A 23,675-nucleotide genomic window follows, 5' to 3' on the forward strand; every position below is an offset into this window, starting at 1 on the left:
AAAAGCGATTTTCTACATTTTTAATAGTTTTAATTTCTTGTTTAAAACCACAAAATGCACATGTATACATTATTAACGTTCTGCACTGCCATTACATTTGAGGTTGGTGATTATTAAGTGATGTGACAAAGAAAGAGCACTTCTGTTTTATATTCAAGTACCATCTATTACTTTAAATGGTTCTTTGGCTTATCCCTCTGTCAATGTATAACACTACAACAGATGGTTGCCCTTTCACAGAATTATCTCCTCAAACCGTTAAGCACACACATAACCATTGTGGAACTTTTTTATAGAGAGCGTATAGAGACTAATTTGCAGTCTATCTATTCAAAACAAGTGTTGGTATTTTTCAGGAGAACGATTCTCGTTAAGAACCGACTCTTTTATCTTCGCAACGATTTTCACTCTAATGATCAACAGAATCCGGAGTCGATTCATTTCTCCTCGGTTGACTCCCAGCCGGAGCCGAGAGGCAGCTACAGAGTTTGTCCCTGTGGCCGCCATTAAAGGATACAGACCCATGTAGCTATTCAAACAGAAAAAACAGCAAGACATTGATGAGAAAGCGGACAATGTTTCGCGTTTTAAACGATTTTGCATTTCGGCTTTTAATTGATATTTAATGGGCATTTTCTAATGTGAACACCTTCTTGTAAAGACCGAGGAATTAGTAGGGATTTTTTTTTGTAACTGAACACTTTTTTTTTTTACTGGACTTGACTGCCTGGGCTGCCAATCGGTTAGCCAGCTAGCTAACGTTAGCTAGCTTGTTAGCTAACGCTAGTGGGTTGGCTAGCTAGCCGTCCAGATACTCTGATGCTAAGTGAGGGGGGAGGGGGAATTACCTCGAACAATTTGATTTACGTTGTTTTTATCCGATATTTTTTGCTAATAGAAAACGAAACGCGATTTCGAAGAACTGGATACTCTTTTAACGTCGCTTATACGTTGTTTTGTTTTGTTTTTTTTACCGCACCTAAGTAACTAAGCGAGTGTTGGCGAGTTCAACAAGAGACTGGATGATTTGAATAGTTAGCTCGCTAGCAGCTAAACTTGCCCGAGACGCGTCTTGACGGCTGATTTGTTTGCGGAGCTGCTCTGCTGGAGTTTATACACGACCAGCCACAAAACACTCGAACACCCTCCTAAAAATCTGTTCGTTTGCTGTGAAATGATGGCGAGATTGGCTTCACCGTGAAGATGAGTTCTTGTTTTGTACCCAACGGGGCGAGCCTGGAGGACTGCCACTCCAACCTATTTTGTCTGGTAAGAGGTTTAACCGAGCTAAAGCTAAACTGCGGCTAAAGCCAATTCCAGCTAGCTGGCCAGCTACTCAAGACTAGCTTCCTCGAAGTAGCGGCCCAGGCCTGTTGAGCTACTTAATGCTATCTGAACAAGTAAATAGTGTTGCTTGGTTTAAAAATAAAACCTAGCTATATCTGTACAGGTTATACACACAACATATACTTATGTTTTTGTTTTTTTAGTTCAAAGAATATCGTTTATATGACGTGTAAAGTTAGCAGCGCTAATCTAGCTGTTGCTAGTATGTCGGTAGTAAACAATGTCACAACTCTCTGGAGTTACAAGTTGAAGGTTGTAATTACTAATAAATAACAGTCTGACAGAATAATATCAGCGATATGTATGTTAGTATATATTATTAAACCAGATTCAAACGTTTGCCATGTAATATCTGGATTTATATTATTTGGCTAGTTATCTTTCCTGGTAAAATCTCGATGCTTGTTTTTTAATATTTGAAAGCCAATATGAAATCAAAATTCGCGTTAAACATTGTTGAACCTTTACCTAAAATGTATGTTATGAAGGCTAAATGTTGAGTTCTAAGATGTATTTTTCTGTTAATTTTTAGATCAACGCTAGTCAGCGAGCTAGCATAACTAGCCATCAATCAGATATAATACGAGTAGGCCTACATGTGTATTCTCTTCTCTGCTAACCTGATCACCTTTATGTAACGTGTTTTTTTTTTTCGTCCATGTTTACATCATAATTAGGCAGCATTTGAATCACAGCAGGATTCTTTTCCTTATATTGCTCTCGTCTTACGAAGTTAGGTAGTGACCCCTGCACTGCTCAACATAATACCGACATGATATGATTACTCTGTTGATATTTACATCCTTTCCCAAATAGAAAAGAAAGCTACTCTTGCCCAGAGAGCAGAGTATTTCCTGGAGATAAGTGAAAACTTTTCCAGTTAGATGGGCTTGTATAACTGGATTTAGGCCCTGGCAGGCAGTGGTATGATGCTATGGGTTTCAGGAAAGTGTAATCATTCTAACCATAGGCCTGTTTTTTTCCTCTTTGTAATCTCATGTCTATTTTTGTATTACTAAACATTCATGTTGAACTGCTCATGCACAACCTCATGCTCATGCATGTTTACTTGAAGTGCACAGTTCGATGGGATTGCATACTAGTAACAGCAGTCAATACTACTTGCAGGCACATGTTCATTAAACATGTTACTGCATAGTGTTCTTGATGGATGTCTGTTTCAGGATATGGATGCAACATTTTCTAATATTTATGGCATTGTAATTTACCATGTTGACTTGTATGTCCTAACGTATGTTTTTCTGTCTCTGACCTCAGGCTGACCTCACAGGCATCAAATGGAAGTGCTTTGTATGGCAAGGCCCCACATCTTCACCCATCGTCTTCCCTGTGACTGAGGAGGACCCCATCCTGTGCAGTTTCAGCCGGTGCCTGAAGGCAGACGTGTTAAGCGTGTGGCGGCGGCACCAGACACCCGGGCGGCGGGAGCTCTGGCTCTTTTGGTGGGGCGATGATCCCAACTTTGCTGAACTCATCCACCATGAGCTTTCAAGTAGGTTCCCTAACTTTCTCCATATAACATTTTCTTATATTAAACTTAGAGCATTGTGCATTAACAAAAACACATCGCCATTTGTCTGGCTGTTATATTTCTCTTAAAATGTTTCAAAGCTTTCCATTATGATTTGTCTTTGATTTTTATTACTAGTATTATTTCTTTATTTTTATTATAACATTTTTATTTTGAGCAATTATATTGCGAACATTTGTGATTAAAAGCTGCTATTTAAATTTCAATATTAAATTTTAGCTAAACACACATTTTTCACCTCATGAAAACATCAAGTGGCTTGCATTATATTGCAAGAGAAGGATCCAGCAGTCTGCACATTTTATAGAAGATGTTTCAGAGGCCACATCATGTACAAGACTGCAGTTGTAATCTGTGAAGTTCTCATGGGGTTTAGCTTTTGGAAATAGCTTGTGGGTATTTGCACTTGCTCACTAGTAGGATCATATTTCTCATTGCAGCTGAGCTCAGTGCACAGTGACGCGTTGAGAAACGAACATACAGATGCTGAGTGCTTAGTTACTGTTACACAAAAGCTCTGATGATTAAACATTTGGGCTCGTGCGTGCATATATTTGTGAACACTTGAGGGCGTTGTACATGGGCGGTTGCATAGGTGTCTGCCTTGCACTTAACTTGGATATGTCCAGTAGGGGGCAGAAAATAAAAAGAAAAGTCAAGTTTCACATTACCCTACACAGCAAACTAAAAACTAAATAATAAAGTTCTGTGTGAGATAATACTGTGGATCCCTACTACTTGGGTGGATCTCTACTACGTGGGTTTTAAATTTAGTAATAGCGATATGTTTAGGTATTGAAGGTTGACTATATAAGGCACAGTTTTGAATTTTTAATATAACCTTTAAAAAAAGAATGAGAGTATGAATATCACACATTCAAAATGTTATTTAAACATTTTCACTTTTCATTTTTAGTAAAATGATTTATTATAGCCCTGTAATGCCAAAACATCAGCTTGGCCAAATAAAGCAATATGGTATTGGTTAGTTGTTTGGGCATGCTTTGTGCCTGACAAGCAGAGTGCTTCCACCACTCCCACCCTTTTCCCCTGTGTGTGTTTGTGTGTTCTTGGCAGCATTTTTTTTACGGATGCTTGGTGATCATTATAGTACTGGGTTACCGGTCAGATTAAGCAATTAGATCAAAAAAATTCAGTCTGCATTATGAACATATTGCAGAACTGTGAGACGAGGTGTGTCATTTGTAAAACCACATTATTTAAGGGGTAAAAACCTTCCAAATGCCAGTAAAATAGGATCTCTCAATTTCATTGTATTTAAATAATCATCCTGACAAATACTGGGTTGATATAATCTAAGACACAAAATGGCTGATACACAGCACTGAATATATACACTGTGAGCCATTAAGATTTGGGAGGCATGTTTGTCAGCTACTTTGTGCATCTTCAACATGGTATGCTTACCCATAATCCTTCTCTTTCTGTTGTATCACAAATGCCCTTAAGTCTAGAAGAATAGAACAGCATTAATGGGAGGTAGTAACTTTGCCACAGGAGAAAGTTTTTGTAGAAAGCAAATTCTGATCTTTTTTTTTCTAAGTTTGGGCCTCATGCTGATCCTGTTTGCCAAGTAAATTTATAAAACTTAAAAATATTTGGGCTGGTAAATATGCCCCCCAAAAAAAAAAAACTAGTACGATTTTCCATGTTTTTTCTACTATTGTTTAAACATAACAAGCAAGTATTCTAGACCTGAAGTCTATTTTGCAAATGGGTTTTCTCACATCCATTTGGCCACAGTGGTTCATAAATTCATTATTTTGTCTTTTTGTTTTGTTTTTTGACTCATGTTCTGCATTTTATCCAGGTTTATTTATATAAGTAAGAAATAAGTCGACTGTTGCACCTTAAAAAACATTTTATTCAAAACTCAGCAATATGTGTAAATTATACAGCAATACTTACATTTTTTAATGTAAACCACATCCCCAAGAGACAAACTAGGTGCAATATGAGAGACCTGCTGCTGGCTGGTGTTATTTTGTTAAAGAATGTAACATCTCACTAACTTATGATGTCCATTGATTATTCGCTCATTATTCATGCATTGTTCAGTATTGAATTTCCAGTAGTGATTTTCTGGCCACTGAATTGTTAAACAATTATTCTGATGCAGTGAGGTTCCTTGAATCATGAACTTTAAGCATATAGATTTAGTGCCGGGCTTAATGATTTTCATGCTCTGCAGTTAATTTGATTCAATTATTTCACTTGATTTTTAAGAATGTTGTACAGTATGTTTGTATAGATGTAAATAGATTTAAATATGAATGCATACACATGTATGCATTCATACATAGATTTAAATATGAATGCATACACATGTACTTCCTTACATGTCATTGGAGAGTTAAGCTGCCTTTGGAGAAGCAGACGCTAAGCTTGTGAACTTTCCTCTGTTAGGTAATGAAGACGGTGTGTGGGAAAGTGGTTTGACATACGAGTGCCGCACACTGCTCTTCAAAGCCATCCACAACCTGCTGGAGCGCTGCCTCATGAACCGCTGCTTTGTGCGCATCGGCAAGTGGTTTGTCAAACCCTACGAGAAAGATGAAAAGCCCATCAACAAGAGGTAATACTTTTATCAACATTATATACAATTTTTTTAATTATAAATAATTAAGGTTTTTACCTCTTCACCCATTGCCATAGGCTACTTTATTAAGCCTTATGATCACAGAAGTCAAATTGAGTTAGGCTGTTAACACAGTAGGGCACATTTTCTCATCTGGAAGCCATATATTTCTCTGTATCACCCCATGATCACTCACTGTGTTTGTCTTGGGTTTCTCAATGGCATTTTTAGCAGAATCATCTGGTTTTGGTATGTCAAGTGCATGGAATCTGTTAAAACCTGACTCTGGTCAAATTAGCTGTGGAAGCAGGGTTCAGTCTGAATCAACAAGAGGTAATTTGCTCCCTCAAGACTGAGCTGCTGTGCTGTGTTTACGGTTTTGACAATGTGTCATAAATAGCCCCTTGGCTTCCTGCACTGCTCTGGGTGTACATGCTGAGCCACTGTGGCTGTTAACTATGCAGGCACTGTATAATGTAACTGACGTCCCTTTTTTGCCTTCAATGAGGCATTATTATTATGTGATTTAAACAAACCTTTATGCATTTGCTAGTAATATTGGTGCCTTCACAGGTGTACGGAATCATAGGTTTTCAGAGCAATTCCACTAGTACCTCAGGCTGATCATTTGAAGTGGTTTAATTTCTTCAGATAGACAAGGAACAGATGACATAGTATGAAGTCAGGCTGTGTTAAACACCACAGAGCTGTGCACAGGCTTTGAAGTGCCATCTGTTGGTGTGGAGTTTGATGGGGAGTGTGTAGCATGCCTTAATGACACTCCACTGAGTGCTCAGCAGTCGTATGACGAATGCACACACTTTCCCCATTCAGCACAATCTCCCTGCTCTCTCATTACCTGGGTTGTGATTCATAGTTTTATTTTGTATCTTCTCCATGTAAGAAAGATTGCACCCAGTAGCTTTGCACTTTTGAAGTGTACCTCTTCCTGTTTTATTTTAAATGCAAAAAAATAAAAATAAATAACCTCTTGGGTAAAATAGGTTGTGACAGTGGGATCAGAAACATGTAACAGCAGTTGTTTTGCCCCAGGCTGTTTAGCCTAATAGATTACAGTAATTGCAATACAGTAAATGGGCTGATGCTTAGTGGGGTTTCAGGACAGTCTTGAGTCCTCTGGCACAATGTGACTCAGATTAATTGTGGTTGGGGTTTTTTTTTTTTTTGGTCTTTTGATAACATTAACGCCAAGATTCATCAAAAGAACAACATAAAACTGAAAGCTCTGTCTGTTCTTGGAATTCTCCCAGAACAGCATAAACGAAATTGTGGTTTAAACGACACATTTTTATAATGCAGACTCCTGCACTATTACAATGGTCTGTATTGCAAGAAGGGTTGATAATATATTGTTTAACGTTAACATGAATTATTAACTTAAATTATACACATGAAAATATTTATTATAAGCAATAATTATTGCTTCAGTCAGTCAGAGCATATTTCTACAAGTTGCCTCTATATGTTGAATTCCTCAGTACTGATTCTGTTCTCTTTTTGTTCTCTGGCTTCTAAACAGTGAGCATCTGTCCTGTTCCTTCACCTTCTTCTTGCATGGAGACAACAATGTGTGTACTAGTGTGGAGATCAACCAGCACCAGCCTGTCTACCTACTGAGTGAGGAACACCTGACTCAGGCCCAGCACAGCAGCAGCCCAGTGCAAGGTGAGATCATGCATTTCAGCTCAGCAGTATGATGCCAAACACCACATTTCTGCTCGGCATGTCAGCTTAAGCCTGTACTTTTTGGCAGAGCATTTATAGAATCATTGAAAAAATGGAAGCATGTAGGCTGCACATAGGAATTGCAGAAACTGACAGATAAGCTATTTACACCATATGTTTCACAATGTTATGCTAAAGTAACATGGATGTTGCTGGTTTCAAAACCCATGTCTGCCCTTGTATCTCACTGCCTTACTTAAAGTGCAAGAGTTAATTGGCTCGTATTTGCCCTAACAATAGTTGTATATCAAAAATTAAAGTTGATTGGGAACTGAATGTGAGTATAGTTTAGCCATAAAAGTAATATTTTGCTAATCACATTTTAATATGCAGCTTGTGGTTGTGTCCCAGTAATTTGTTGTTTTCAGGATTTTTACACTATATGACCAAAAGTAATGTGGACACCTGAGCTGAGCCCATTATGTATCCTAAAACCCTTTGGGTTGTTCTCCCTTCACAACTATAGCAGCCTCCTCTCTTCTAATAAGGTTTTGGAGTCTGACCAAGATTTGCTAAATCAGCCACAAGAGATCAGGCGCTGATGTTAGGCAAGAAAGTTTACACTATGGTTTATCCCTAAGGTGTTCGGTGGGGTTAAAGTCAGGGCTCCCTGAAGGTCCCTTGAGTTCTTCTACTCCAAACTTGGCAAATTGTGTATTCATGAAGTGCACAGGGGCATTATATCGTTAGATGGGGTTTGTGCCCTTTATTTCCAGTGAAGTGAAATTGTAGTTCTACAGCATGCAAAGACAAAAGAGGTATACAATTGTGTGCTTCCAATATTGTGGCAACAGTGCTGGGGAAACACTGCATTGGTGTGATGGCCCGGCTTTGGTGTCCACAAACTTTAGGCAATCCATTGTTGTGTATCCTAAAACTAGGTGATACGTTTTTTTTTTTGTTGTTGTTGCCTCCTTAAAGGCCGGCAGCTGTCAGTATGTTGGCAAGCATGTTTTTTTCCCCCTGAGCTCAAGGGCATAGTAATGACCAAGTTACAGCATCCTGCCGATACTTCTGGGACTCTCTTGCCTTCCCTGCTGCTAGTGATTAACTCAGTACAGGCTCACTCAAGCACTGATGAAGGCTTCTCCAAATACACACTTACAACTGCACCACTTCACTGTTCTTTGTAGCTGGTGCTAATTAAACTAACCTATGGGGTTTGTGCTGATTTTAGTTTTCTCTGAGCTTCAGCTACATCATGTTATAATTGTATGAAATATAGAAAGAAAATGTATGAGCGTATTTGAATTTGTTTCATATAAAAGAGTTCTGCATTGTGATTGGGGGGTTCTGTAATTCAGTAACTGATTGTGGATTACCTCCTTGACAAGGTTTGTCGTTTTAGTCACATGTTTATTATTCGTCTTCCTGAGGCAGTTTAGAATTCCTGTTTGTGTGACAATTCTAACAAGATTAACTAAAGTTACCAACACACCAAAAGGCTTCTTGTAACGCATAGCCTAATTTTGTATGTGTTTCAAAATGATCAGCCAAGAAAAAAGAATAAATTGTTACATGTGTAGTTTTTAGTCATAAACAAAACCTATTGAGAAGCATGAAGCATGCCAACTTCATTGGCAGCAAAACAGTTGGAGGAAAGCAGTATCTATACTTTTCTGCACTCTGTGATATGATAGACATGGGAGGAAAAATGTCATCCCTCCCACCCAGAGAGCATGGCCAGTTTTGCTCTGTTAGCATGATCAGGATTTAAACTCTGTTTCTCAGTGTACGGAAGAATGCAACTCACACCTGAGCTAATGCCAGTAGTTCTGGAGGTATTAACAAAGCCTTTTAGCAACTGATGGTAAAAATTGAGATGTTATCAAGATTCTCTAAATCTAATTTGACAATGTTTTAATTTTATTTGCAGTGATTCTCAGTCCATATGGTTTGAACGGTACACTCACGGGCCAGTCCTTTAAGCTTTCTGATCCACCAACACAGAAGTTAATAGAAGAATGGAAGCAATTCTACCCCATTGGCCCCAATACCAAGGAGACACCAGAAGATAAGTTAGATGACTTGGACTGGGAAGATGACTCTTTAGCTGCTGTGGAGGTTCTCGTCGGTACGGCACAAATATAACCACGCATTAAGGATTTGAAACATGTCTTCAATTGTAGGTTTAGTCAAAATTGTGTTTGATTATCATCTTGTTGTTTTTTCTCAGCTGGAGTGAGGATGGTGTACCCAGCTTGTTTGGTGCTTGTAGCCCAGTCAGATATTCCAACCCCAGTTGCAGTAAGTACCTCTGGCACCATGATTACTCCAGGAGGACAACACAGTCACACCATACACAGAGAATCTGCCCTCTCCTCAGTTACACTCACTCCACCAACTTCACCAGAGGAAGCTCAGAAAGGTATGATGGTATAACCTGGGAAGGCATCCCTGTTTAACCAGTTGTGGGTTTTTTGTTTAGTGTTTATTTATTTATTTTTCACTTAATTTCTATATTCCTTTTCTGCAGTTCCTCAGCCTGCCCCAAGATGGACAAAAATTTCCTCTGCAGCTGATGGCTTCAGCATGGACAGTACAAGTCATCATGGGGGTAAAGTTCCTCGCAAGCTAGCCAGTTGTTTGTTGGAAGCAGTATGGCAGGAGTGCAGTGTCAACCGTGCTCAGAAGTATGACCTTATTCTTTTCTGACCTTTTATTCCTGCTGGCTTCTAGTACATGCTTCATTTAGCATGCTTATCTTTTTACAGGAGAAAATTCGCAGCCATAGCCAGTGGTCTGTGTGAGGAGGAGATGGACAAAGCTGGTGTTTGGGATTTTGTTGAACGCTATCAAAGGTTGCAGTGCAATTGCTCAAGGTATAATATTAGAATTCTCTCATTTATTGCTGATATTCATTCTTATTCCAAACCATATACAACAAATGTGGTTATTTGTGGTTTATCACTTTTATTAGTATGTGAATATAAGACAAAATTCATCTGAAGTACGATTTAAGGATTTCCTTTCTTTCTACAGACACAAAAACTTGAAGCAGCGTGCAAGTAACACTCCTGGACTTCCTCTCCCTGCTGGCCAGCCTTCTCAACTCCCTTCCAAATACAAAGTGGCAGAGAAGACGGAGAAGGCAGAGAAACAGCAGAAGAGGCCACAAACACCCTTCCACCACCGCAGCTCTGTGGGTGAGGATTTGAGCCTGGAGGCAGATGAGAGAGGCAGCCATTACCGTGCTCTTCACCATGGGGATGTTGATACAAGCAAATCTCAAACCCTGCACACATCATCCAGGGACATGGTTGGCTCACCTCAGCCCCCACCGCTCAGCCCACATCCCTGTGAGAGAGAGGAAGAGACAACAGCAGAGCTGAAACGCTCTTCCACCCCTCTTCATCAACAGTTCTACCCTCCCTCTTCTGAGGCCTGCCTTATGCCTTCAAAAAGCCCTGATCGTGCTTCCTTTGACCCTTTGACTTCGGAGTATGTTACAGCTTACCCAGACTCTCTGGAACCCACAGTGTACGTTGGCTCAGCCATCAGCCCCACCGAGGACACAAGCCACAACCCTTGGAGATACTTCAGACTCCCTGGTAAAAGAAACATGGATCTACTGCCGCCTCCGCTTCCTGTAGACAAACTGAAGCAGGACAGCCTGGACAATGCTGTTTCTGTCACAGAGTAAGCACAAATAAATTCACGCTTTTGGTTTTACTATGTTCCTCACCATGTTATAGCTTGACTTGTTAAAAAGTAGGTCGTCTTGTCTTTTGTTGCTAACAACCCTTTGACTTTAAAGGACTCTCTCTTGCAACAAAATGTTTTGTCATCTCTCAAACTACTCATTTAATTTGTGTATAATTCAAGTAGCTGGCAACCTTGAATCAGTCCTGACCAGAGATTGCACATTTTTGTGCTAAGATGCATCATGTGACATCACAACAAAGCACAAATTGGAAAGGAAAAAAAAGTCAAAAATCAACAAAAAATAAAATAGAATAAAACCGTTAAAAACTCTGGAGGGATGCTCAAATAGACCAAACTGTACTGTTTAATGTGTTCTACAAAAATGTGACTTGCAGCATAATTTTCTGACATGCATGTTTTGGTTCACAGGGTAATGGCTTCCTCTGCGACTCTGAAAGTGTCAGATGAACGGGTGAAGATGTACATTCAGAAAAAGAACCTGTATCTCTCAGTACCTGTGTGTGATGGAGAACAGGAGCTAGATGCAGATCCCTATGCTTTCGTGGAAGGAGATGAGGAGTTCTCTTTCACTGATAAAGAAAAGAGGCCTGGAGCAGAACCTGCAAAGAGAAACAAAGTCAGTCACTTAAGTCTTTAGTTGCTAGTTTTCATTAACTATTGTAAATCACAAATATTGTTGGGCCAGCTGTATTTACAAAACAGGCCACTTAGAAATATGACATAAGGTGGTGGAACAAGATGATGAGATTAACTGTATGGAATGGTAAACCAATTTAGGTAAACCATCCAAGTTTTGCTTTGGATAGAGAGTGGTATCACTTTGAGCTTTGAAAAAGAAGGGTGAAATCTGAGCTTAAAATTCAACCACTAAGACAAACCTCAGGCTAATATGTGGTAATAAGCATCTTAGTTGGGGCAGGCATGGAAGAAGGATTGCAGCACTGAATCATTTACACTGGGCTAAAAATATTGCATGGCACCGTGTTAGCAGTGAGACAGATATGGCATGATATACCGAGGAAGGTGGCAAGTGGCAGTGTGAGCTTTCAGTGCATCTTAATGTACTTACATTGTGAATCAGATGCAACAGGGCACATGTGCTGTAATTTGGTTATGATGTCAACTTATCATTTGAGTGTTACAAAGAAAATACAAACATCAACATTGAGTGATATTTATTTAAAGTAAACTGTGATAAGTGTTTTGGCCATAATGGCAGCATTCCTAGCAAATCTAAGCTGTTCAACAGTGCAATGGGGTAACTGATGCAGTTAATTGCCAGTGATATAGATGGAGTTAGAGGTGTAGGATAAAATACGCTTGTGTTTAAAATATTGTTATATTGTTCACCTTCTAGATTTCAAAAACACTAAATGATTTGCTTGCATTGCTTAGATATTGTTGATTTGATTTAAATTTTATTCTTTCAGAGGGATGATGGTAGTACATCTTCAACTGATGGTGAGTATGATTTGCGTTTTGTTATAAATTTATATCTTAAATTCTGAGTCTTACACATTATATTTTGATTCGTTCTACTCTCCCATTTTTTTAAGCATGCCACTTCATTTGATTGCTATTTGTTTGTTCCCACAGACACTCACGGTTCAGCCTGCAGTAAACCTCCCCCATCCACCAGCCTAATACATGAGACCGACCTGGCTGTGTCAATTAACGATCTGGATAATCTCTTCAACTCAGATGAAGATGAGCTTACGGTTAGTATGCCCCTTGCATGTTTCTTGTGAACCATAGCTCAGTTTGCCCAATTTGGCCTTTCAGATTTCCCTTGATGTTCCACATTTATATTACCCTTGATTTCTTCTTATCCCATTTTCAAAAGGATCTGTTTAGTATATGTTCTATGTAATGTAAGAGTTTAGGGCAACATACCAGTGTCACACATGTGAGCAGTTGTTTTCTGTCCTTTTGTTATTCCCAACAGCCTGGAGCCAGGAAAACTGGTAGTGGAGCTGAGGAGAAATTTGGTGGCAAGGAACCAAAACCAGCAGCAGCAGACACACTGTCATGTTTAAGTATGTCTCTAAGATGATGGGTGTACTCATGTTCCACTGTCATAAATTACTGTTTATATGTAAACCTAAGATCTGAAAAAAGTCTACTTGGTTTGTGAAGCAATTTAATATTTATTACAACAGATTCCATGTATAGCAAACAGTTTAAGCGGCTAGACTGGGCTATTAATACAGAGCATATATTGCTCTGAAAAGGCATTATAAAATAGTATTCAGAAATGGAGTAAGTGTGTGTTTGGCTGTCTAGGTGCTGCAGATCTACACCAGATGTTTCCCACACCTCCATCTTTAGAGCAACACATCATGGGCTTTTCACCCATGAACATGGGTAGTAAGGAATGTGGTTCTGTTGAAACTGGGCCAGGCTTCACTCTGGCAGATGGGCCATTGCTCATAGGAACTTTTAAAATGGAGGTGGAGGAAGGCCTCTGCAGCCCCAAGCCATCTGAGATCAAGGTATGGACAATTAGTGACAGAAACAGAAAACACTAATGATTTATCTTGTAGTCCAGTGATGAGATCGTTTTCTCTTTTCTTTTAGGATTTCTCTTTTGTATTTAAGCCAGAGCCTTTTCAGGTTTTTGTGGGTAGTTCCCTGTACGCTCCCCTAAAGACACTGCCTAGTCAATGCCCGATCTCCCTCAAGCTGCCAGAGGAGTGTGTGTACCGGCCCAGCTGGACCGTGGGCAAACTGGAGATGCTGCAGCCAGTGCCTGCCATGTCTTTCCTCGGCAAGGAAAGGTAAATTACAGTACAGAGAATGTAGCAGTTGAGTTACAAAGATTGTTAAAAGTTTTATGCTTTATCAAAATGACCTTTGTCTCAGAGAAGGCACAAGGTAGCTTTTATACTCTTCATTGTTGCAAGTGTGGTTGCGATTACTTCAAGAATAAATTGATGATAGTAGTAAATAATTGCTCCTACCCAGCAGTCTGGCCTACTTTTGCTATTTGTTTGCAAGTATTAAGTGATGTGATTGTTGTGTGTTTTCACAGTAACATCCCTAGTGTGGGCAGTGCCATGGAGCTGCAAGACTACACACAAACATACACCCCTCAGACCCACACCCCCATGCAGTCCAACAGTGCACCGCCTAGTAACAGTGGTGCGGGTATCTTACCCTCACCTGCCACTCCTCGCTTTTCAGCACCCACACCGAGGACACCACGTACCCCCCGCACCCCACGTGGACCTGCTAGTGCCCAAGGATCAATGAAATATGACAACTCTGACCTGTATTCTCCTGCTTCCACCCCGTCCACCCTTAGGCCTCTCAGCTCGGTCGAACCAGCTACAGCACCTTCGGTGCCTGAGGCCCACAGCCTCTATGTCACTCTCATCCTTTCTGACTCCACCATGAACTTGTTTAAAGACTGTAATTTTGACAGTTGCTGTGTGTGTGTGTGCAACATGAACATCAAGGGTGCTGATGCAGGAGTTTACATTAGTGACGCAGGTCTGGATTCACAATATTCCAGTACAGAAACCTGCTCCTGTGGTTTCAGTGCTGTCGTCAATCGACGATATGCGAATGGTGCAGGCCTCTTTCTTGAGGATGAGTTAGACGTTGTGGGCAGGGGCACGGATGCTGGCCGAGAAGCAGAAAAGCACCTGGAAGCACAGCGCCGTGCTTCATCAGTGCACCTCCAAGATGAGCTGCTGCTTCTGCTGCAAGAGCAGTGTTCCAATCCCTTTCCCGCTCTGTGCATGCCAGAGCCCAGAGCTGGATTAGTACCACAGCCCCCTCGGCGCCTGGAGGAGAGGGACTACTGCAGCGATTGCTACCTAGCTCTGGAACATGGTCGTCAATTCATGGACAACATGTCTGGAGGGAAAGTAGATGAAACGCTGGTCAAGAATTCATGTTTGCACCCCTGGGCCAATCGCAATGGTACAGGAAATGTTTTATTTAAATATCTAGTTTATATTCATAATCTAGCAGCTTACAAATAATACCACAGAAATAAAAATATTTAAAAAAACTACATAGGCAGTATGCTATGTTCATTATGAAAGTGGTCAAAACCTTTTGTGCTTTCCTTTTTCTTTTAGCCATGGACGTGAGCTTGCTGTTCTCTCAGGATGTGCTAAGGATGTTACTGTCTCTGCAGCCTGTGCTGCAAGACGCCATCCAGAAGAAGCGATCTGTACGCTCCTGGGGTGTCCAGGGTCCTCTTACTTGGCAGCAGTTTCACAAGATGGCTGGCAGGGGATCCTATGGTATACTTAGTGAATACTACTACTTGTATTTTTTTTAAACAGATCCATCAGGTTGATTGACTAAATTCTTTTACTTTGTATTCAGGTACCGATGAATCTCCTGAGCCATTACCCATACCCACTTTCCTAGTTGGTTATGAGTATGACTTTGTGGTTCTGTCACCTTTCGTCCTTCCCTACTGGGAGAAGCTATTACTCGAACCTTTTGGTTCTCAGAGAGATGTTGGCTATGTTGTGGTGTGTCCTGACAACGAGACTCTGCTGACTGGTGCTAAAACTTTCTTCAGGGACTTGACTGCTGTTTATGAGGTATACACAATGTAAACGTGATAAAATGCATTTAGCCTTTCAACGGAACTGTATATAATATCAGTATCACTCTTCATGCAGGCATGTCGCCTTGGTCAGCACAAGCCCATCTGCAAGGCGCACGCTGATGGGATAGTAACAGTGAGTACAGCTGGCTTGAGGCCTCAGGCAGATCAACCACTCAGTGACTGGTTTTTCAAAATGTGCAACAGCATCAACGGTGACTCCATAACAAAACTTAAGCTCTATGCTCAAGTATGCCGACATGACTTGGGTATGAATTTGTTTGCTTGTATTTTTCCTTTTTTTTTTTTCTTCTATGACTTGTAGAATTCGATGTATCATATTGTATTGAAGGTTAGGATTTTCCTGCCTCAAATTATGTCAGACGTGTGAGTGAGGTATTCTTGAGGAACATTTACATTGTTATGCTGTTTACAATATAGCCATACTGGCTATACTAGCTTGCAGAATTACACTGAACACAGCATCATAGTTTTACTGTCAAGGTGTTTTGCCATCCTGACGTTGACCCTGTGTTCAGAGTAACAAGCAGCCTGTATCTTGTCACACAGTTTATCTCCTGAGAGTGTATCAACTGCTTCTATTGTTGTGTGGGCACTTTCCAGGAATTTAGAAGCAGCCAGAATACATAGTTTGCAGTCTGTTATATGATGTATACAAATACATGCACTAACAATCCCCCTTAAGTTTTTTTTAATATTTCTATACAAATTTAAGAAGTGGTCGTATATGACCGTATAAGATAACCCAACATTAAATTTTAATTTATATCTCATTTTTATCGCTCAAATTGTAAGAAAATCTAAAAGGAACTTCATACAAAATGGATAACCAGCTGTTGTCTTGACACTAGCTAGTGTGAACTTGAGGTATACAATTTGTAATTATTTGGATTCTGTTCTTTTCAGCTCCATACCTGGCAGCCCAGTCTTTAGACAGCTCTTTGCTCTCTCAGCGAAACCCTTCCTCCTCCTCTTCCTCCTCCTCAACATCTTCACAACCTGCCAGCTCCAGCAACACCTCCACAGGCCCCCAGAACACCTCCACTGCCACCAGCACCTCCACAGCCAGCAGTAACAGCAGCAACCCAGCACCCACCTCTGCCACCTCCGCTAACTCTCAGGGTTTGGGAGGCATAGGATCTAATAAGGCCAGTTCTCTCCCTCCCTTTGGAGCTCAAGGAATTCAGCATGCTGGAGCCCAAAACACTGGCACCATAGGGGACAATACATCAGCCGCTAGCCAGTCACAGACTCACCCTGAACCCCCTGAGAGGTATAATGTTGGCATAAAACACTGCTGCAGTATAGATAGAACATGATAAATATGACATGATTCAGAATATCTTATTCTCTGACATACCAACTGATAAGAGCATTGTCTTTTCACAGCACTATGGAAAGGGACAAAGTGGGAGTGCCAACGGATGGAGACTCCCATGCTATTAGCTACCCCCCTGCTATAGTGGTCTATATAGTGGACCCATTTAGTTATGAGGACACAAGCAGAGGCTGCAACGCTAGTGTGTGGAGTCTAGGACTTTTGTATTGCTATATGGAGATGCTGCAGTTTTTACCTCCACATATAAGGAATGCTGTGTCCGTGCAGGTGAGTTGAATATTTTGGTCTGTGTGTGGTTTTATTATTTTTTATTTATTTATTCACATTTTATAAACAGTATTTTTAAACACTATAAAACTGATGACATGCTGTATTGTCATTCAGGTCGTTCCCTGCCAGTACCTGCTGCAGCCAGTACGGAGTGAGGAGAGGCATATATACGCTCAGCATTTGAAGTCCCTGGCTTTCTCTGTGTACACACAGTGCAGGAGGCCTCTCCCTAACTCCACCAACGTCAAAACACTAACAGGTTTTGGCCCTGGACTTGCCATAGACACTGCATTACAGAGTTCTGAGGTACGTTGCTTCTGATTTCCCATTTGGCTGACTGGAAATTTCTTTAAAGACTACAGTGTCTTTATAATTGACCACATTTGTCTAAAAGTGCTAACAGGGTCTTTTATATTTGTGTTTCCTGTAAGCAAGTTTCAAGTATCCATCAATAGGGGTGCATACTTAATCACATTTGCATCAGGTTCCTTATGTTTGGCTTTCTCTAATTATTTATTAAAGTTTATTGGATAATTTGCTTTCCTTCCATGTCACTCTTTTTGTTAGATTTAACTTTGATTACGTTCTGGTTTGACGTTTGCTTAGACATTTATTTTGAGTCTAAATGTCTTTGAATTCAGTGGCTTCAAAATATGCTTTGATTCTATTTTTATAGGTTAGTTTGCTTGTATTATTATGTTAGGTTTGTTACTTTAATTTAAAAAAACTTATAATTACTTTATAAGTTTATTGTTTCCTTCAAGGGTGCAGATAGGCTTATAATTAATCTGAAATTAAAATAATTCAAGTTTCAAGTGCATTAAACCCATTCTGTTAAATTAAATTTGCTAAATTGTTGATTTAAAAATCATCATAATTTTGTTTTTTGTAAAAATTGAGTATTGAGATGAGTTTTCTGTTTTCATGTTATAGAGGGCAGAGTTTATTCGTCTCTACACACCACCATTTGTCCTGGCTCCAGTTAAGGACAAGCAGACAGAGCTGGGTGAGACCTTTGGTGAGGCAGCGCAAAAACACAATGTTCTTTTTGTGGCCTACTGTTTGTCTCACGACCAACGCTGGCTGCTGGCCAGCTGCACCGACCAGTACGGAGAGCTGCTGGAGACTTCTATTATCAGCATAGATGTGCCCAACAGGTATGTGCTTAAACGTGGCCTTTTTAGATTTGAATTTCTATAGTTAATTCTGTGCAACTGAGAGAACTACTTTCCACAGAGCCCGGAGGAAAAAGGGCTCAGCCCGTCGACTCGGTCTTCAGAAGCTGTGGGAGTGGTGTGTAAGCCTGGTCCAGGTGACCTCACTGCCTTGGCGAGTTGTGATTGGCCGGCTTGGTAGAATGGGTCATGGGGAGTTACAAGGTAGGTAACATTTTATATCACATACTTTGGTTCTGGTGCATGGTATGGTTGTTCACTTTTTAATGTATGGACTGCTTAATTTCTAACAGATTGGAGCATCCTGCTAAGCAGGCGAAACCTGCAGTCTCTGAGTCGTCGCTTGAAGGAGATGTGCAGGATGTGTGGCATCTCATCAGCCGACAGTCCCAGCATTCTTAGTGCCTGTTTAGTTGCCCTAGAGCCCCAAGCAACATTTGTCATAATGCCAGGTGGGATCTATATGAAGGATTCAAGCTGAAAGGAAAATAAATGCTTATAATTGTAAAGGTTTCCAAGTCTGCCAGAGTAGCACAAGCATAAAACTCAGTGGAACTAAACTCAGCTAAAATAAGTCGTAGATTAAATCCATGGGTGGATTAAGTCCCATGCAAAGCATGTACTTTCTTTTGTTGTTTTTCTCTGGTTTAATCATATAATAACTTAAGGTGAAGACTCTTGGAACTATATTATTGTTATTAAGGAAAACATTGTGGAACTGTTTTAATGACCTATGCTATATAATTAGACACTTCTCTGACTATCCCATCTTTTTATACCTATGCATAGACTCTGTATCTACTGGTTCCGTGTTTGGCCGTAGCACTGCTCTGAACATGCAGACTTCGCAGCTAAACACCCCTCAGGACACCTCTTGCACCCACATTCTGGTGTTCCCCACCTCTGCTGTAGTCCAGGTCATCGACACACCCTTCAATCCCATTCATGGTCAGTCCCATTTGTACTCAAAGCCCTCAGAGGTCTAGTTGACATTGTTCTTGTTCCAGTCCTTAATCATTTCTCTCTTCTCAGATGCATCAGACGCTATGGGTGGTATGGATGGAATCCTGGACCTGCTTGTATCAGAGAACGATGTGGACCCTGACCTCATTAATATATTACCCAATTCTCCTACCACCTCCCCAGTACACTCACCTGGCTCACACTACCACCATGGAGGAGATGGCAGCAAGGTTTTTCTTTTCTTAACTTTAATATTATGTTATGAAAAGTGTTGTCTTTATGTGACAAACAACCTGTTAGTCATTACCTGAAAAGGGTTGTTAACACAGTTAACAATTTGCAGCTCAAAGGTTGCTGTACACAATCAAGAGCTATTTTGTATTTCATCAGTTATCAAAAACAAACATGTTTCTGCTCAGAGTGTCATCCTCTGGAGTCATTCCTTCACGTATATCAGAAGAACTTCTATTGTGGCTTTGAAGCAGTGCTGATAATGATGAATAAATGCAGTTTCATAAATTAATTGTATGGTGTCAACCGTTTCAAACTGCCAAGTAAATGGTGTATGAACTTTTATTTTGCGCATTCTTATTAAAGAAATGAATTAAAAGAATTAAATGTACGCGTTATGAAACACCATTTTGCTCAAGGTTTGTGTGTGTCTGTCTCAGGGTCAAAGCACAGATCGCATGGAGTCTCATGATGAAGCACCCAACATCCTGCAGCAGCCAATGGCACTGGGCTACTTCGTGTCCACAGCTAAAGCAGGACCATTGCCTGACTGGTTTTGGTCCTCTTGCCCTCAGGCCAAGAACCAATGCCCCCTCTTTCTGAAGGTTAGGCATTATGCATCTGTTTTCTCTCAGATTAAGAGCTTTGTGTAATGTTGTAAATTTTTTGTGTCAATTTTTACAAATATTAAGAGGCTTACATTTTGTTTAGTGATTGCGACACCCCTCAGACACAGCTTTGGGATAAACTTGTTTTGTCTCAATAATTTGCAAAATATGTATGTCATCAGTAGGTGTATGTGACTTGTGCTGTTCTGTTTTTCAGGCATCCTTACACCTGCATGTCTCCTTGATGCAGTCCGATGAGCTGCTGCACAGTAAACACTCCCACCCTCTTGACTCCATCCACACCTCAGACGTGCTCAGGTAAGTTAACATTATGTGTAAATTATCATGTTAGACTCCTGATTATCTCACTCTTAAACTATATCATCTAATATTACTGAGAAAAAAAGATCTGTCAAGCAGTAAAAATTTTACAGAAATAGCATCAATTAAATTTAATTTAAGTAGGTTAAGTTTCTGTAAAGGAAAAAACTTAATACAGTAATACCTCGAGATACGAGTTTAATTCGTTCCGTGACCTTGCTCGTATCTCAAATTGCTCGTATCTCAAAGCAAGTTTCCCCATTTAAATTAATTGAAATCCCATTAATCCGTTCCAGCTCGCAAAATTCCACTTCAGTTGTTTTGTTTTGAATATGAAAAATGTACAGTACCTGTATTTATACATGACAAATATTGTATAAAAACATACAGTAATAAAAGAAGGTTAAAAAAATAAACTGCTTTTACTTTACGGAAGATGCGCACGGAGGTTGAGGGAGGAGTAAACATGCGGAGGAGTTAGGAGGAATTACACTTTCACTTTCGTTCGCACTCTTAATGCTACTTTACACTTAAATGGAACTTAACTAAACTTCACTAAAATTAACGAACTTAACTGAAATTCTCTGAACTTAATTGCTACAATTTCTGTTTTCTTTACATTCATTTTGCTTAATTTTCTTCATCGCTTTTCTCTTCACTTGTTTTTGCATTTTTTGACACTCTTTCCTCACTAACATCTGCCTTTCATTTTAATAAAAACCTGTCCGGTCGGCATATCAGATGCGGTGTAGTCGCACAATTTAGACTTTTTTAACGGATCCAACGCTCAAAACGGATCCGCAGCTGGCCGGCACCTCACGCAGCGCCTTTGCGACTCTCCATAGGAAATGAATGACTTCCGGTTTATCGGCCGTCGTTTGTCGTGTGCAGTGGAAAGGCGGCTTTAACCGAGTGACACGCGGGAAGCTGAGGCGGGGGAAACAGAGCGCACGTGGTTGTTGGGGATCTTTGTTTCGGTGGCGGATGCTCGTATCTCAAAAATTTGCTCGTATCTCAAGGCAAAAATTTGGTCGAATCTCTGCTCCTATCTCAAAAAATTCGTATGTTAAAGCACTCGTATCTCGAGGTATCACTGTATAGCCAAAGATGCTTCTTTGTATCTGCTCTGGTGAACAAAAGATATATAGAGGATATTAAAGAGTTTAGTTTGCCGTAGAGTACTCTGAACATAAATGTTCTGCGATGTGGTAATTCCCTTGCTGGTATCCCTTCTTTTGTTGGTAAATTATTAAATTTTAATATTTAAATATTAAATATAAATTATGTAAAGAAATATTCATTTTGCCATATAAAAGTGTTCAACTGTTTATGATAATCAAAAAGGTCACCAGGTTTTAGAACAAATGTATTACTTTTCTACTATAAATTCATAAATATTAAGGTAAAAGGGTAAATATATCATTTGTGAGCAAATAATAATAATTGTCGTTATACATTTTTTATTTAGTAAATTTAGCCATTTATATTCTCTAGGAAGGACCAAAAATTTACCATTAAATTTATTTTACTATTTTATCAGAACAAAAAAACAAAACAAATGGATGCCATGTTCTGCACATCTTTCCAAATTCTTTCCACACTAGGAAGATGGTGTTACAGCATTTAATTATTAATTTTTGGTCAAAATTCTTATCCTATTGGAAGCTAATTTTATATAATCTTTGTAATGTCTTGATGGATCTCTGTGGATTTTTATTAAGCTGTATATTAGACAGCTGAGAGTAATTTTTTTTGTGTCTACTTTTTTCTGCTGTGTAGGTTTGTGCTGGAGCAGTACAACGCCCTCTCCTGGCTGACCTGTGACCCTGCCACGCAGGACCGCCGCTCTTGTCTCCCTGTGCACTTTGTTGTGCTTAACCAGATGTACAACTTCATCATGAACGTGCTGTAAAATCATCACTTGTGCTGCACTGCGACTGCAGATCATAGCACACATCAGACATTCTGGGCACTTGGGAAGTGCAGGGATACATTAGCATTGCCAAGAGTCCATCTCAAAAACAACTGGAGCTAAAGGGACTAGTCTACTGAAATGTTCTTTTTATTGACCTGATATTTTGGTCGGGGTAAGATCTTTTGCAAATGAAATGCCTGCATATATCTTATTTATTGTACGTTTTTAAATGTGTAATTTCTTAATCTTTTATAAATATATATATATATATATATATATATATATATATATATATATATATATATATATATATATATATATATATATAATATCTGAAGGTACATGTTGCCTTCCTATAAAATTAAAAATGCTCTAACATGTATGTAATTGTCTTAATTGCAAGGCAAGGACTGACAAGTGTATTTGCAGTAGGTTGCTTTTAGAGAAGTATTTTCTGAGAGTGGACAGACAATTTTTATTGCCATGATGTACAAATGAAGTATGCTGAAGCTGTTCTTAGCCTTGTGTGGTGAAGACTGCAGGATAGGCTGTAGTTGCAGAATACCTGTACAGCGATTTAATGTGTTCAAATAAGAGAACAAGAGATACATTGTCAAATTATATATTTTATATCAGATTTAGAGAACTGTGTGTGTAAATATCTATATAAAATGTGTACATACAATCTTGTGCCGCTATGAATGGTGCAGCCAATTTTAGGAATAAAGTGCATCAACCTAAAATTATTGTGGTTTTCATCATGCTGTAATTTTATTGTTTGATGATCTTTTTGAGATGTTGCAGAATGGCTGTTCTTTAGCATCAAACTTATTTTGTTTGTAACATTAAACTTATAATTTAGGTAAAATTCCTCTTCTTATTCCTCCTATAAATTCTGTTTGTAAAATGTTAGAAAGCCCTGGTTGAGAGGTAAAACATATCTTTCATCTTCAGCATTCTGCAGAAGTCTTTACAGTGGGTATAGTGCTTTAGGAGTAATTATGAATAATGGTGTTTGGAAATCTGCACTTAACTTGTTCACACCCCTGTAAAATGATATCCTGGGTGTTGAAGCTTTTTTATTAAGCAGCTGTTATTGCCATCATGTGGTATCTCATTCTCTGATGTCAAGAGCTACAGTGAGTCCATAACTGAAGTAATGTGACTTTGCCTGGGGCTCCATTATTGCTCTCCATTATGATGCCTGAACTAGTGAATCTCTTGATGCATTTTCTTTTACTGCTGTAGTGCATATGGCTTTTTATGGCCCTCTGTGGGTTACTACCAGCATAAGTCCATAAAACCTTTAGCTTTTTATACTAATGTAGGCCTTTAAAATGGTGTGGTCATAG

At 39.6% G+C, this 23,675-nt stretch overlaps 1 protein-coding gene across 1 annotated transcript; it reads left to right on the forward strand.

Moving 5' to 3' along the window:
• The first annotated feature begins 449 nt into the window (after nt 1–449).
• On the forward strand, nt 450–23,066 carry med13b (mediator complex subunit 13b). The gene is made up of 30 exons (XM_060888819.1): nt 450–1,269; nt 2,626–2,860; nt 5,327–5,495; nt 7,039–7,184; nt 9,121–9,318; nt 9,421–9,612; nt 9,721–9,877; nt 9,959–10,066; nt 10,227–10,883; nt 11,319–11,526; nt 12,341–12,371; nt 12,507–12,628; nt 12,856–12,946; nt 13,194–13,402; nt 13,488–13,687; nt 13,942–14,837; nt 14,999–15,166; nt 15,252–15,475; nt 15,557–15,749; nt 16,408–16,774; nt 16,891–17,107; nt 17,225–17,416; nt 18,044–18,267; nt 18,347–18,489; nt 18,579–18,737; nt 19,075–19,233; nt 19,318–19,478; nt 19,920–20,084; nt 20,305–20,405; nt 22,188–23,066. Exons 1-30 carry the CDS (start codon nt 1,204–1,206, stop codon nt 22,318–22,320), a joined length of 6,291 nt encoding a protein of 2,096 aa, XP_060744802.1. The 5' UTR covers nt 450–1,203; the 3' UTR covers nt 22,321–23,066.
• The last annotated feature ends 609 nt before the right edge of the window (nt 23,067–23,675 follow it).

Source organism: Tachysurus vachellii, chromosome 15 (assembly GCF_030014155.1).
Source record: "Tachysurus vachellii isolate PV-2020 chromosome 15, HZAU_Pvac_v1, whole genome shotgun sequence".
Lineage (NCBI taxonomy): Eukaryota > Metazoa > Chordata > Actinopteri > Siluriformes > Bagridae > Tachysurus > Tachysurus vachellii.

Excerpts from the sequence above, each read along its gene's own strand:
- med13b (XM_060888819.1), top strand. The coding sequence starts at position 1,204 with ATGAGTTCTTGTTTTGTACCCAACGGGGCGAGCCTGGAGGACTGCCAC. Across the intron at positions 1,270-2,625 it reads ACTCCAACCTATTTTGTCTG|GCTGACCTCACAGGCATCAA; the intron begins GTAAGAGGTTTA and ends CTCTGACCTCAG. Across the intron at positions 18,490-18,578 it reads GGGTCATGGGGAGTTACAAG|ATTGGAGCATCCTGCTAAGC; the intron begins GTAGGTAACATT and ends AATTTCTAACAG.